Source organism: Daktulosphaira vitifoliae, unplaced genomic scaffold (assembly GCF_025091365.1).
Source record: "Daktulosphaira vitifoliae isolate Bord-2020 unplaced genomic scaffold, ASM2509136v1 Scaffold_3, whole genome shotgun sequence".
Taxonomy (NCBI): Eukaryota; Metazoa; Arthropoda; class Insecta; order Hemiptera; family Phylloxeridae; genus Daktulosphaira; species Daktulosphaira vitifoliae.
This window is the reverse complement of record NW_026099574.1, coordinates 40,958,874-40,971,945: the sequence shown is the minus strand read 5'-3', so window position 1 is coordinate 40,971,945 and position 13,072 is coordinate 40,958,874. Positions and strand designations below refer to the sequence as shown.

Here is a 13,072-nt window from a genome sequence, read left to right as displayed (position 1 = left end):
TACAAATACGTCGATATATAACAAAATAACGAATTTTCCTATAGCAGAAGGTAAAATTGTAGACCTTATGTAGTTTAGACTTCTTTGTCAAGTTGGAACTGGTGCCACACTAGTTGCCATGGCTAAACTAGAGGTACCAACGTTAACACAAAAAAGAAATCTACTAAAGGTCTTTGATTTTGGCATTTACAAATAATAAAGTACGATGTTTTATTGAATTGATTTACTAGAGAAAACTTACACACTTAAATATTATTATTTTTACCTATAGACTATAAATTTTAAAGCGACTATTATAAACTATAAAGCGTTTTCATCGAATCTGACAGTGATTTTAATCACTGTCGGGTATCAACTAATACTAATAAAAGAAAAAAAATGCCTTCTGTATAAAAAAAGTAAGGCATTTTTTTTTATTTCCTATACTAAGCTGTAAAACTATAAAAAATAATACATTATCATTTTGTAATTAATTTTAAAGTTTCATAATTAGTTCTTTTAATTTTAAATTAAAACTAAAATTTAAGATTTAAAAGAAATTATAAATTTAAGTCCTAGTTTTAATGAATTATTAATCTATTAAAGATTACATATTCTAATATACCATGCAATGTTTGTATTAAATTGTGTTATATAATGTATTTAAATTTTTACAATTTACTTTATTTTTGATGTAACTATAAGAGTAGTTTCAGAAATTTGTTTGTACCTTTAAAATAACTTAAACATTAAATATTAATATTGGCAAAAACTGTTGAACAACCTAAGTCTGGTATTCTTACTCTAATAGATATATCTATAGTATTTTGATTAGAGTATAACTACAAAGTATTAATATATAAAAAGTTAACAAAAAAATTCTTGAACTTAAATGCATTTATACAGATAAACATTTACTTTAGCAACAGGATACTTTATAGTAGTTCCTAAAATTTGTTTATCTACATAATTGCTGAGGTTGCTTTTTATTAATTATGCCATGTTTTTAAATTAATATTTTCAATTTTTTTTTCCATAGAGAATCATTATTTGTACTTAGCAGACAATTTGTTTTAATTGAACTGTTTCTTAGTGACACAATACTTATAGTATTGACTAAAGACTTATAGTATTGACTAAAGACTTATAGTATTGACTAAAGACTTATAGTATTGATTAACTGATAAACAAACTTTTGAAAAGGTAAATTTATAATTATTAAATTAAAAACAAATTATAGATAAAAGTAATTTATTTTGTTAAAAATATGAACTTAAAATAAAATTGAATAAAGTTGTTAACTAGTTAAATACCTAATTATTATGATATCAATGTTTTGGTAATTTAGTAAAAAATGTTTAATGTTTTATGATATGGAGTGTTCTCTAACATAGCAGCATTTTCTCTACGGAATCCCCATAAATAAGTATCCACCATAATAGAGTTACAAATTTTAGTACTATTGCTTTTCACCAGTAATTGTTTTATTTCAAATACAATAAAATCAACAGCAACAATAGAAGCTGCTCTTATTTCAACTTCTTCTGGATGTCCATGTAACAATAATGTACCTGCAATAAATATTTTTTAAAATTTATAGTTAAACAAAATATAATTAAGTATTTTCAATTATTATATGTATGTACCATTTATTAATTTATCTTTCAATTTTTTAGAGTATTCTAACACCTCATAATATAATAAAACTTGTGGAACCCTAAAAAATAATTGAAATTTTTCTTAAAATAAAATTTTATTTTTAAGATTCAAAGTCTACTATAAATAAATATAAGCTCACCTGTAATCTGCAAACATAGTTATTGAATCAATATCATGAAATGTCCCTAAGCTAGTTCCGCCAAATGATGACCAAATATCAGCAATTAATATTTGTGCTCTTTTATAAATAAGTACTAAAATATGACATTATGTACAAATAATATGTACTGAATAAATGTAGATCAAAGTACCTTTTTCATTATTATAAATTGATTCGTCTCGGAAATAAGGAAAATTTGCAGATATTATTTCTAAAAGTTTTTGTGCTGACTGATTAGCTTTTACAATGCAGTTTTTGAAATCGCCTAAAAACATTTTTCTTCGTTATATTTTGATATTTAAAACACAATTGATAGTTTAAATTAAAATAAAATACAAAAATTCTAAAAAGTAATGCTAAAATCTACAATAAATAAATTATTTTAATTCATAATTACCATTATATTTTTTCAATAGAACTTCAGCAGACTGTTGCAAACATAAATATCTTTCTTCTAATAATGGTAAAGTTGTTCCATCATCTCCCAACAATATTTCATAAAATTGTTCTTTGGTTAAATTTTTGCAAATTTTCATATCAGTTAAGTTAATTCCTTTCTGTTTTAAATTAAAAATTAAATGTTATATTAATCATTAATTTATAATATTTAATTTTTTACAACATTTTTATAAATGAAAAATATTTAAACATCAAGTATTTTAATCAAATAAGCAAAAAATGTGTAACATAACCAGGCTAACTTCTATAGCTTTGTTAATTGCTGCACACAATCCAAAATATCCAGTATATATTTCATTTTTCCATGTTACAGTCCAATGACGTTTATTATTAGGATCAAAAAAACAGAAATTTAAAGAATCAATAATAAATATCCAGTTAACGGCACCCTCATCTTCAAATTTAGGATGTAATGGACTTTTTTTGAACTCTTCTGGCACCAATATTCCATTAAGTATTTTTTCACAAATCTAAAATCATGTTTTATTCTTATGAGAAGCACTAAAAATACATTGATTAGGACATACTTATTTTAAATAAGAACTGGTATTCGAATTAATTTATTTAAGATATAAATATTAGCATATTTTATTAAAAAAACAAAGATGTGTTAACAAATTTTAATAATTTTATTTTATACAGAAACCATACAAAAATTACAAGACCAAAGAAGGAGAATCCTTTAAAAAAGTTTTTGATGTATTAGTTTTTATAACATCTTGCTTAAATGTGTTAAAACTTGTTTACATGTAAACATGGATATATCCTCAAGCACTTCAAGCAATCTTGCTTAAAATGTTTATATTTATTGTATACTAATATGAAGTGAACATTATGATCATAGTATTTAGGACACAATATAATATGTATAGGATTATTCAATTTTTTAGAAATTTTAAATTTAAACTTCTCCATTCCAAAATAAAATATTTTCATATAGTATATTTACATGTTTTCAATTTTTGTGATAACTAAGAAATAATTATTAGAGGATTAAACCATACTATGCTGCTCAAGATTACAGATTTATATACTATTCATTAATTAACCACTTTCTAATTGGATCTTGATTTTGGATGATATTTTAATAATACGATATTATAAATAGAATACTATATTTTTTGTTTACTTTATTGGCTAAATATGGAATCCTTGAATAATTAATTTTTACATCTTGTGAATCTTTCAATACTTGTTTACAGGATTCTAAAATTGCTAAAACCATCGTAATTTGGATTTAATTTTCACTAATACATAAAATTAGACACGCAACTCTAATAATAAAAAATACCAAATACTTAAAACAATACAAAAATTATTTAAGAAATTATTAGACTACTTCAAAATAGACAGTATTTAAATTAGCATAGTAATGACATTTTAAGCTTCGAAAACTTATGTAATTATTATCTCTCAAGTACATTTTATCAGTTTTCTTATGATACTTATGTATCTTCTTTTAATTAGAACGATGCATGTAGAAATTAAACGAATAAATTGCTTTGATTCTAATGGTATTATAAGTTTTTTTTTTTTAATTGAAGAGCTTTTTACAACATCCAAATAAGTCCCATTTATTTCATTTTTCAGAAGCAATTTATTTAAAATGTGATTTCATTAAAAACAATGATAAAATATTTTTCTAAATTATACATCTTTACAGATAATAGGATTGTAAAATTCATTTTTGCACTAAATTAACCAAAAAAAAAAATTTATTCAAAGTAGACAAAAAATTATTTTCTAAAAAGTTGGATTTATTTGATTATTACAACAAACCCCCTTAAATTAATAAATGAAAACTACCATTTTAAAAATAAATAATTTGTTTTAAAAGTATCACAGATAAGATAAAACTTTGTATTATAATATACATGTGTTATGATAATATTATCAAAACATGTTATATGTATTTGATCAAGAAGGCCGGCAATTGTGCTGCGCTAAGATTTACAAAATCATTTATTTTATTAAAATTTCAAATTGTTTATTGCATCTTGTATATCTCTTTTTACAACAACAAAATTCAATGCAAGTCTTTTATCAAAAATTGAGAAAAATACTTAAAACAATTAGTGTTGTAATAGTACATAAATTAACTAAACTTGATTGATATTAGTGTGATTTTAAATTTATATATATATATATATTTTTTTTTTTAATTATTAATGTATACTGTAACTAAAAATGTTAAATTCTTACAGTTATCGAAAAGGTTGTATTATAATGATACTGAAATTAAAAAATCAGTTTTCTTGCCTAAAACAAAATTTAAGAGTTGGCTGAGTACTACCCAAATGTTAGAAAGAGATAATAATGTTTATGAAGTATATATAAATGATATATATATGCTTAAATATTGATAAATTTCTATTTTATTAATATTTTAGAGTTGTGAATTTTCTGAACTGTATTCATGGCAAAGACAAAATGTAAATAGTAATGAATTTATATTACATGATGGACCACCTTATGCAAATGGCTTGCCTCATATGGGTCATGCTGTTAATAAGGTAAAAATATGAAAAATGTGAAATTTTGAAAAACTGCACTTTTATTATTGTTGATATTATTAAACAACACACTGGGTACAGTAATATTATTTAAGATAACAGTTTAATGCATTTTTACTTATGTTAGTATAGTATAAGGTCTATGGGACACATTCCTTACTCGGTTATATTGTTTTATTCAATGCAGCCTATTGTATACCTGTTTACAGTTTAGTCGTAGTTTTGCCGTCTATCGAGTAAAGTGACTCGTTGCCGTTGTATATCTCTTATATTATGTTTTGATATTTTGTATTATACACTATTATATTACAAATAACTTCTAATTTTTTTTATTACCTAACCTTTTCTATTCAACAATTATTATAAATTTTTTTTTAGTACAGTTTTTTGTCAGTTTAAAAAAATTAATTTAACAGCATTGTGTATATGTTGATACTGTGTGTTTAGATTTGGATTATAGAAATTATTTCATGAATTAGTTAGTTTTTAGAATGAAATATGAATTATAAATATATTTTAGCAAGAGCTAAATATAAGCCACTTATTCAACATACCCATTCATTGTATTATAATACTTGTAACTCAATTAATACTTATACTTAAGTTGTTACCAATCCAACAAAATTTTTTGTAAGAAGAAAACTAAAAAACAGCTATTTTCAAAAAAATCACAAATAAAATGTAAAAATTTTTTTTTTATTTCTATTTAAAACAAATAATAAAAAACATGATTTTAACATAGTCTAGAATGCATAAATTATTTTAAGAAATTCAATACAAAATATTTTGTAGATCAAAAGTTATTTGATTTGTTAAAACGTTGTGGACCACTCTGTAAATAGTGAAAATTTATCTACTATTTTCATGTTTTAAATGTACTAAAATAATTATTTTATATTTTTTAAATTTTTTTTAAATCTTAAAAAATTCATTCGGTTGGATGACTTTGCCGTAGGATAGATATTGTCAGAAATGAAAGATTTCAAAAATTTTGATGATGTATCAAACTATATTTAAATTATATAAGAGGATATATTTTTTTTAAAATCTGTACTTCAGAACTAGACAAATGTAAGTCATTATTAGTAAATTTTTCAGAAAAGCATAGTAACAGAAATATGTACCTTCTTTGAATTACTACAGAATTTGAAATAAAATTTGGTATGATTAATATATCATTAGTTTACTTTATAATACAAATTATGTCTAGTACTTTTTTTTAACCCAAACATTAGTTAGGGCTTAAACTAAAAATTTTGATAAAAATAGTGCCATCCAAAAAAAATTCTATTGATTAAATTTAATGTAAACATTAATTTTGCTTAAAAAATGTAATAACCTGAAAATCATAATTTTTGGACTTGAATTACTCTAGTTCTGAGGTATAGGAATTGTTCTTTTGCTTAATTTATTTAAACTTTAGAGTGAGCTAAGAATTTTTATAATGGGCTAAGGTTAAGCCTTATAGTGTGGCATAGAATCTATAGATTTACATCAAAATTTTTATCATGGTCATAAAATAACAATCAAATTTATTTAAAATGTTATTATTTTTAATTAATATTCAGATTCTTAAAGATATTACTATACGTCACAAACTTGTAAATGGATCTAAAATCAACTATGTGCCAGGATGGGATTGTCATGGCCTTCCTATTGAGCTCAAAGTAGAGAAATTAAATGAAAATAATTGGAATAATTTTAGTCCTCTAGAAGTACGAAAAAGAGGTAAAATATTTATTGTACCGTTTTGAATTACATTTAACATTATTAATAATAAAAATACATAATTGTTTAAAAGATAAGAGATTTATCATATTACATAATTACAGCAAAATTGTATGCTACAAAAGAAATTGAAAAACAAAAGGCTATATTTAGATCATGGGGTATTCTTGCTGATTGGGATCTTAACTGCTATTATACATATGAAAAAAAATACATTAAAAAACAATTATATCAGTTTTATAATTTATACAAGAAAGTAATTCTTAAATATTAATAGTTTACTTATTAAATATTTTATAAATACTATTTTGTAGGGCCTTATTTATCGAGATTTAAAACCAGTATATTGGTCTCCATCATCTAAGTAATTTTTATCAATTTTTTCAATTTCTCTTAGTTAACTAATTATTAATTTATTTATTAGGAGTGCATTGGCTGAAGCAGAATTAGAATATAATCCTAATCATCTAAGCAAATCTGTTACTGTTAAGTTTGAGTTATGTTCATCCAGTTTACCTATTGAAATAAAAAATTACTGTGAAAATTCTGTATTTGCATTGATTTGGACTACTACTCCATGGACATTGCCTGATAATGCTGCCATAGTTTATTCACCAGTATTAAACTATTCTCTAGTAAAAATAACGGGTATTTCTGATACTTACCTATTAGCAAGTGACCTAATAACAAATCTTAGTACTAAATTAAAAAAGAATATTAAAATCATTACTACATTTAAAGGTAAATATAATAAAGTACATATTAAATAAAAAATAAGAGTATTAAATCTGTCTTTATTTTTAGGTAATTGTCTTAGTGGTTTAAAATATAAAAGTTTAAGGTGTGAAGAAAGTGACAAACAATTTTTTGCTGGAGACCATGTTACCGCAGATAAAGGAACTGGATTGATTCATACAGCTCCTGCTTATAGCCATGAAGACTTTTTAGTAGCATTAAATTATAATATTCCAATAGTAGGTCACTATTTTATAAAAATTATTTATGTAATAAACAAGTACATTTTGTTTTTCTCAATAATAAATTATTGTTAATATAAACATTAAGTGATTTTGTTATTAGAAATGTCACGTGGATGAAAGTGGAGTTTATACACATCAATCATGGCTTGAACTAAAAGGATTATCTGTATTGGATAAAGGAAATGATATGGTTTTGTCATTGCTGTCTAATAAAATATTACATCTAGAAATGTATGAACACAGTTATCCATATGATTGGCGTACAAAATTACCAGTTATTGTTCGAGCTAGTAAACAATGGTTTTTGGATACATCTACAATTAAAAGACAATCTATTGTATATTTTTAGGCACATTATTTTACCAAATACATTATTAAGTAGTACAAATGTATACATTTTACTATAGGAATCTTTACAAAATGTTGAAATTTATCCAGAACAAAGTGGAAGTCGAAATTCTTTATTATCCTTAATTAAAAAACGGCCATATTGGTGCATATCAAGACAGCGAATGTGGGGTATACCTATACCTGTTTTATATGATAATTTAGATAATGAAATTTTGGATGAGTATGATTGTTTAGATACTTTTAAATTGTATTTTTTCTTCTGAACTTATAATTTAAATATTTCCTTAAGGAATCTTTTAAAAAACTACAATAAACTATTAAATGAATCTGGGTTAGACTTTTGGTGGACTGAAGATGTTCAAAAATTAGTTCTTAACACTTCGCACGAGAAATCTAATTTACAACGAAGATATGTAAGTATTTGCGACATAAATTATTTTTATTAACTAATATCATTTACTATTCAATCATAGGATATTCTGGATATATGGTTCGATAGTGGTATTTCTTGGAGTTGTGTACTTGGAGATGACAAAGTTGCTGATTTATATGTTGAGGGTGTTGATCAATGTACAGGATGGTTTCAGTCATCTCTCATGTTATCTGTAGCTTTAAGAAATATTTCTCCTTACAAGTAATTTAGTTTTGATTATATAATAATAAAACCATTTTTAAAATAATGCAGGACAACAAATAATTTAAACAAATTTTATTGTCTACAATATTTAGTTATATTCTATAAGAAATTTCAATATTGATTCTAAATCTAATGGCAAAATATTACATTAGTAATTAAATAATAGTTAAAACATTAGAAAAAAATTAAAAACTAATTATTTTTTTTTACTTTTTTAGTATAATTTAAACATGTGTAAAAAAGAGTTGTGCAAATTTTTGATTAAAATTAAATTTAAATTATTAAAAAGTTGTTTCGGGAACAATTTTATCATTTTCAGTGCTAAACTTATACTATGAGTATGTATTACCGAAATACGTATCCACAATTTTTAGTCTTTTTTTGTGGTTTTTTTATTTAAATATTTTTAATATAAAGTTATTTTTTCAAACTGACAAGAAATTGTACTTAAGAAAGACTGATATTAATAATACTGCAATTCAAAAATTTTTTAATGAATTTAGTAAAATTTTATTATTACAGTTGGATTTATATTTAATTTATCTTCTGTATACTTTGATTTCGATTTTAACCTGTTTTTTGTATATTTTTCATAATTATTAAAACATTAATTGAAATCTGAAAAATTTCATTGCACAGTATTTTTAAATTCCAAAAGTTACATTGAATTACTACTTATAATAAATACATAATATAAATAATAAGATTACTAAGACTTCAACTAAAATGATATATTATAACATATAAATAATAAAAAAAATATTCTATTAAATTGTGGTATGAATGTAAGCAAATAATAGATGATTCACAGATTATCATATTTTTAGTCTATAACTTGGTTGAATTGCCATCCCCCCTCTTAAAAAAAAATATACATATATATTTGACTGTAAAAAATTTTAATTCTGAGTTTTTTATTCAGATTATTTAAATTTTTATAAAAAATATTTTTATGGAAGGCTTTATTCATTTCATGATAAGGAGTATTTAAAGAAAAAAAGAGGCATATATAGCAAACAATTTTTTTCTATTATAATCTAAATAAAGAAAACATAAAATCATATTTTCAATATTAAATTTTTTTAATAGATCTTTATTTATACATGGTTTTGTGGTTGATGAAAAAGGACGAAAAATGTCAAAATCTATTGGAAATGTAGTTGATCCTCAAGATATTATAAATGGAAAATATGAGAAATCAATTAGCGGAATAGATAATCTTAGGTATTGTATAGTTTAATTTTTATCATATAGGGAATAAGACTTAAACTCAATGAACTTTTGGGAATTGAAATATTTTATATTTACTTGGCTTGAGACTAAAAATTTCAGAATTGATTTATCAAACATCTAGTAAAAATTTCTGTTTCAATTAAAAATTACAAATTATTATAACTTATAATGTCACCTTCTCTTAATTAAATTTTTAGATGGTGGGTTGCTGGACATGGTTGTCATAATACAAATATTCCTATTTCTAAGGAAACAATGGCTAATAGCAAACAAGCAATTGATAAACTTCGTCTTATTATTCGATTTTTGCTTGGTTCATTGAATGATTCATCACAAGATCAATTTGAACTTGGTATTAATAGCCTGAAATTCTTAGATAAGTACATGATAATGGAACTACAAAAATTTGATAAAGAATGTAACGTGCTCTATAAAAATTTTGAATATAACAAAATTTGTGCTAAAATTTTAAATTTTATTGCTAATCAAGTGTCTGGGTTATACATTCATCACATTAAAGATCGGTATGTTTCATAAAGAATGTTTTGTAATATTTTACTTTGTATCAGACAACAGTTTATTGAGAAATTTTTTCTATGACTGGCAGTATTTTAGATCTACTACTAGTATTTGGTATTAACTTTATTTTGGTTTTATTTGATATATCAAACATTTCCACATTTACATCAAATACTTTTATTTTGTAGTTTATCAATAGTCATAATTTTTTTATTATGTAATAAATTTATAGGTTCATCAGTAACTATTTTTAGTGTTATGATAATCCTATTATTTTATTTTTATATTTTTGCTGATTATTGATAAATTATCAACAACAATATTAAAAGAATTCCCGCATTTATTTAAAAAGACACGTGCTATTTTATTACAAGTATTTAATATTATTATAAAAATGAGTAAAATTAGAGTACAATTACAAGTAGAGTATTAAAATGTGAAAAGTATTGGTAAAAAATTAATATTTACCGAAACTTAGTAAATACTGTTAATACCAAATTTCAGTTATTATCGTACATTTTATTATTATTGCAAATACTAAAAAAATCTGGATACCAGTACTTACGACTTTCTTCAGTAATTTTTAATTCTGTCAAATGATAATACCGATATATATTTGGTATATTAAAATTACTGCCAGACATACTTTTCTATCTTTATTAATCGATTAAAAATGATTGATTAGAATATGATAAATCTGAAGATAAAATTTGTGGCTTCATTTCTTTAAGACCACAAATTTCTGACATTCAAAAATGAAATTGGTATCAAATATATATTTTATAATATTTTTTAGACTGTATTGTAATCACATAAATTCAAGTGAACGCTTAGCATGTGTTGCAACAATTCAAGCTACATTTGAAACTCTTCTTAAGCACATTTCTCCTATTCTACCTCATTTAGCTGAAGAATCATATCAATTTTACCCATTAAGTAATAAAAGTGTTAATACACTAATTACAACAATTTACCCTATATTTTTTTAATTTCAGAAAAAAGTACTTACTTTAAATCACCTAAATTATGTATAAATGAAGTAAAAATTTCTGATTCTGAGAATGTTAAAAATATTATAGATAATGCTTTAATTATTAAAAATGATGTGACAAATGTTTTAAAAGGACTAAATTCATTGGAGTATTCCTTAACTATAGGAGCATCCAATGAGGCTGTAAAACAATTACAGGTAATAACTTTGAAAAATATTATTGTATTAAGTAAGAATGAAATATTTTGAAATTTTAGATTTTTGATACTTTGTATAATTTAAAATAATTTATCATATTCTATCTTAATATGTAAACTACTTAAATGAAATTTAACTTAAAATAAAATAAGTGTTACAAACAAAGTATTAAACAGTGTAACTTTAATGGGAGGTCAAAACTTTTAAGTTATCATATAAAAAGATCTTTTCTTAAGATAAATGGCTTTGTTATATCCACTGTAAATTCTTTTACTCTTTTAATAATAGAAAAAACTGTATTATATAAAAAAAATGTTGTTTTTAGTTAAAAGAAAACATTTAAACAATTTAAAGATACATTTTTTCTTTGATAATATTTTGTTTAAAAACTAATCACTTTAATACTATACTTTTGTAATATAACTTTTTAAGATTTTACACCCAGACAACAAAGCTACAATTTCAGATTTAATTGAACTGTATCAAGTAAATTCAATTAATTTAGTTACAAGTGATTCTATTTTTGTAAAAAAAACAAAATCTATAAGTCATTTATGCAAAAGATGTCGAAAATGGACAGCTGATAAACAAAATGGTTTATGTTTACGATGTAAATTAGTAATAGAAGAATTTTATTTAAAAAAAGAATATATATATGACTAAAAAAGTAAGCTCACTTAAATTTATCAAAAATTAAGCTTTAGATACTCTATAGCCTCTTGTATCAGCTACCCAATTATAAGTTATTAATTTTCCATCAATATTTGTTGTGTATGAACCATGTTGTACTAAAACAGAATCCTGTCCATTATTATTTGGCATTAATTTTCCATATTTTTCTTCTCCAGTACCATCATCTAACCTATATCTGTAATTTAAAACTAAACATTTAATTAAATATAAATTTTTCATACATTTTTCTAGATTAATTACTGAGCTATAAACTGGCCAGAACCATCTTGATTATTTGTCTGCAAAACAATTTCTGCTGGTCGACACTCAATTAAATGTAATACCACACAACCAGTCATAAAAACAAAAATCTATCAATAAATTTTTATATTAAAAATAATAATAGATTATAATTTAATTTGTTACTTACAGATTTCATTGTAATTTGTATTTTAACACTGTTCAATTAAATGCTGATAAAGTTATGCTAATAAATATTTTTTCTTGATCTTAAAATCTATCATTTATACTTATTTACATATATTCAACTCTTCCCTAATATTTAATACTAAATACATTGTGTTTGAAAATGATAATTGAAACAGGTTTTAATAATAAATTATAAACATATCTCATCATCATTTAATATTACGCATACATATTTATTTATTTAAATATTAAATGCATTATTACATACAGTTGTATAGATAATTTTTGTATAAACAATACTAATATTTCGTATAAATAATCATAAATTTATTAATATTAAAATATTTCAAGAAATAATAAATAATAGAGTTATTTTTATATTATAAAAATTTGATAGTAAAAAATCATATTAATAATAATAAATAAACTATTAATGATGAAAAAAAAATTACTTACAATAATTTTATCACATTTTTTTTAATTTATAAGATATTTTCCATAGATTTAAAAATCTATATAATTACAGTTATTACCACAAAATAATTGCATAGTTTCAATAATTAC

At 22.6% G+C, this 13,072-nt stretch overlaps 3 protein-coding genes across 9 annotated transcripts; 1 reads left to right on the top strand and 2 right to left on the bottom strand.

Moving 5' to 3' along the window:
* The first annotated feature begins 98 nt into the window (after nucleotides 1–98).
* LOC126902695 (isoleucine--tRNA ligase, mitochondrial) lies at nucleotides 99–12,595 on the top strand. Of its 4 annotated transcripts, none has more exons than XM_050680255.1 (17): nucleotides 99–398; nucleotides 4,648–4,770; nucleotides 6,339–6,498; nucleotides 6,603–6,754; nucleotides 6,813–6,862; nucleotides 6,923–7,239; nucleotides 7,303–7,472; nucleotides 7,579–7,815; nucleotides 7,886–8,049; nucleotides 8,119–8,242; nucleotides 8,303–8,463; nucleotides 9,556–9,690; nucleotides 9,897–10,223; nucleotides 11,015–11,154; nucleotides 11,214–11,407; nucleotides 11,840–12,074; nucleotides 12,332–12,595. In XM_050680255.1, exons 2-16 carry the CDS (start codon nucleotides 4,750–4,752, stop codon nucleotides 12,068–12,070), a joined length of 2,583 nt encoding a protein of 860 aa, XP_050536212.1. In that variant the 5' UTR covers nucleotides 99–398; nucleotides 4,648–4,749; the 3' UTR covers nucleotides 12,071–12,074; nucleotides 12,332–12,595. The 4 variants fall into 4 exon arrangements, with proteins under 4 accessions (XP_050536212.1, XP_050536213.1, XP_050536210.1 ...); XM_050680253.1 differs by lacking the exon at nucleotides 99–398 and adding an exon at nucleotides 4,166–4,584; XM_050680254.1 differs by lacking the exon at nucleotides 99–398 and adding an exon at nucleotides 4,439–4,556.
* LOC126902699 (queuosine salvage protein) lies at nucleotides 1,214–4,026 on the bottom strand. Of its 4 annotated transcripts, none has more exons than XM_050680263.1 (8): nucleotides 3,597–4,026; nucleotides 3,387–3,531; nucleotides 2,491–2,727; nucleotides 2,196–2,355; nucleotides 1,950–2,063; nucleotides 1,778–1,892; nucleotides 1,626–1,696; nucleotides 1,214–1,550 (listed from the first exon to the last, which is right to left on the bottom strand). In XM_050680263.1, the coding sequence occupies exons 2-8, from the start codon at nucleotides 3,480–3,482 to the stop codon at nucleotides 1,324–1,326; spliced, it is 1,020 nt and encodes a 339-aa protein (XP_050536220.1). In that variant the 5' UTR covers nucleotides 3,483–3,531; nucleotides 3,597–4,026; the 3' UTR covers nucleotides 1,214–1,323. The 4 variants fall into 4 exon arrangements, with proteins under 4 accessions (XP_050536220.1, XP_050536221.1, XP_050536219.1 ...); XM_050680264.1 differs by having other exon boundaries at nucleotides 3,387–3,529; nucleotides 3,679–4,026; XM_050680262.1 differs by having other exon boundaries at nucleotides 3,387–4,025.
* Nucleotides 12,004–12,652, bottom strand: LOC126902702 (endocuticle structural glycoprotein SgAbd-5-like). The gene is made up of 3 exons (XM_050680269.1): nucleotides 12,510–12,652; nucleotides 12,341–12,450; nucleotides 12,004–12,275 (listed from the first exon to the last, which is right to left on the bottom strand). The coding sequence occupies exons 1-3, from the start codon at nucleotides 12,516–12,518 to the stop codon at nucleotides 12,101–12,103; spliced, it is 294 nt and encodes a 97-aa protein (XP_050536226.1). The 5' UTR covers nucleotides 12,519–12,652; the 3' UTR covers nucleotides 12,004–12,100.
* Between the last annotated feature and the right edge of the window lie 420 nt (nucleotides 12,653–13,072).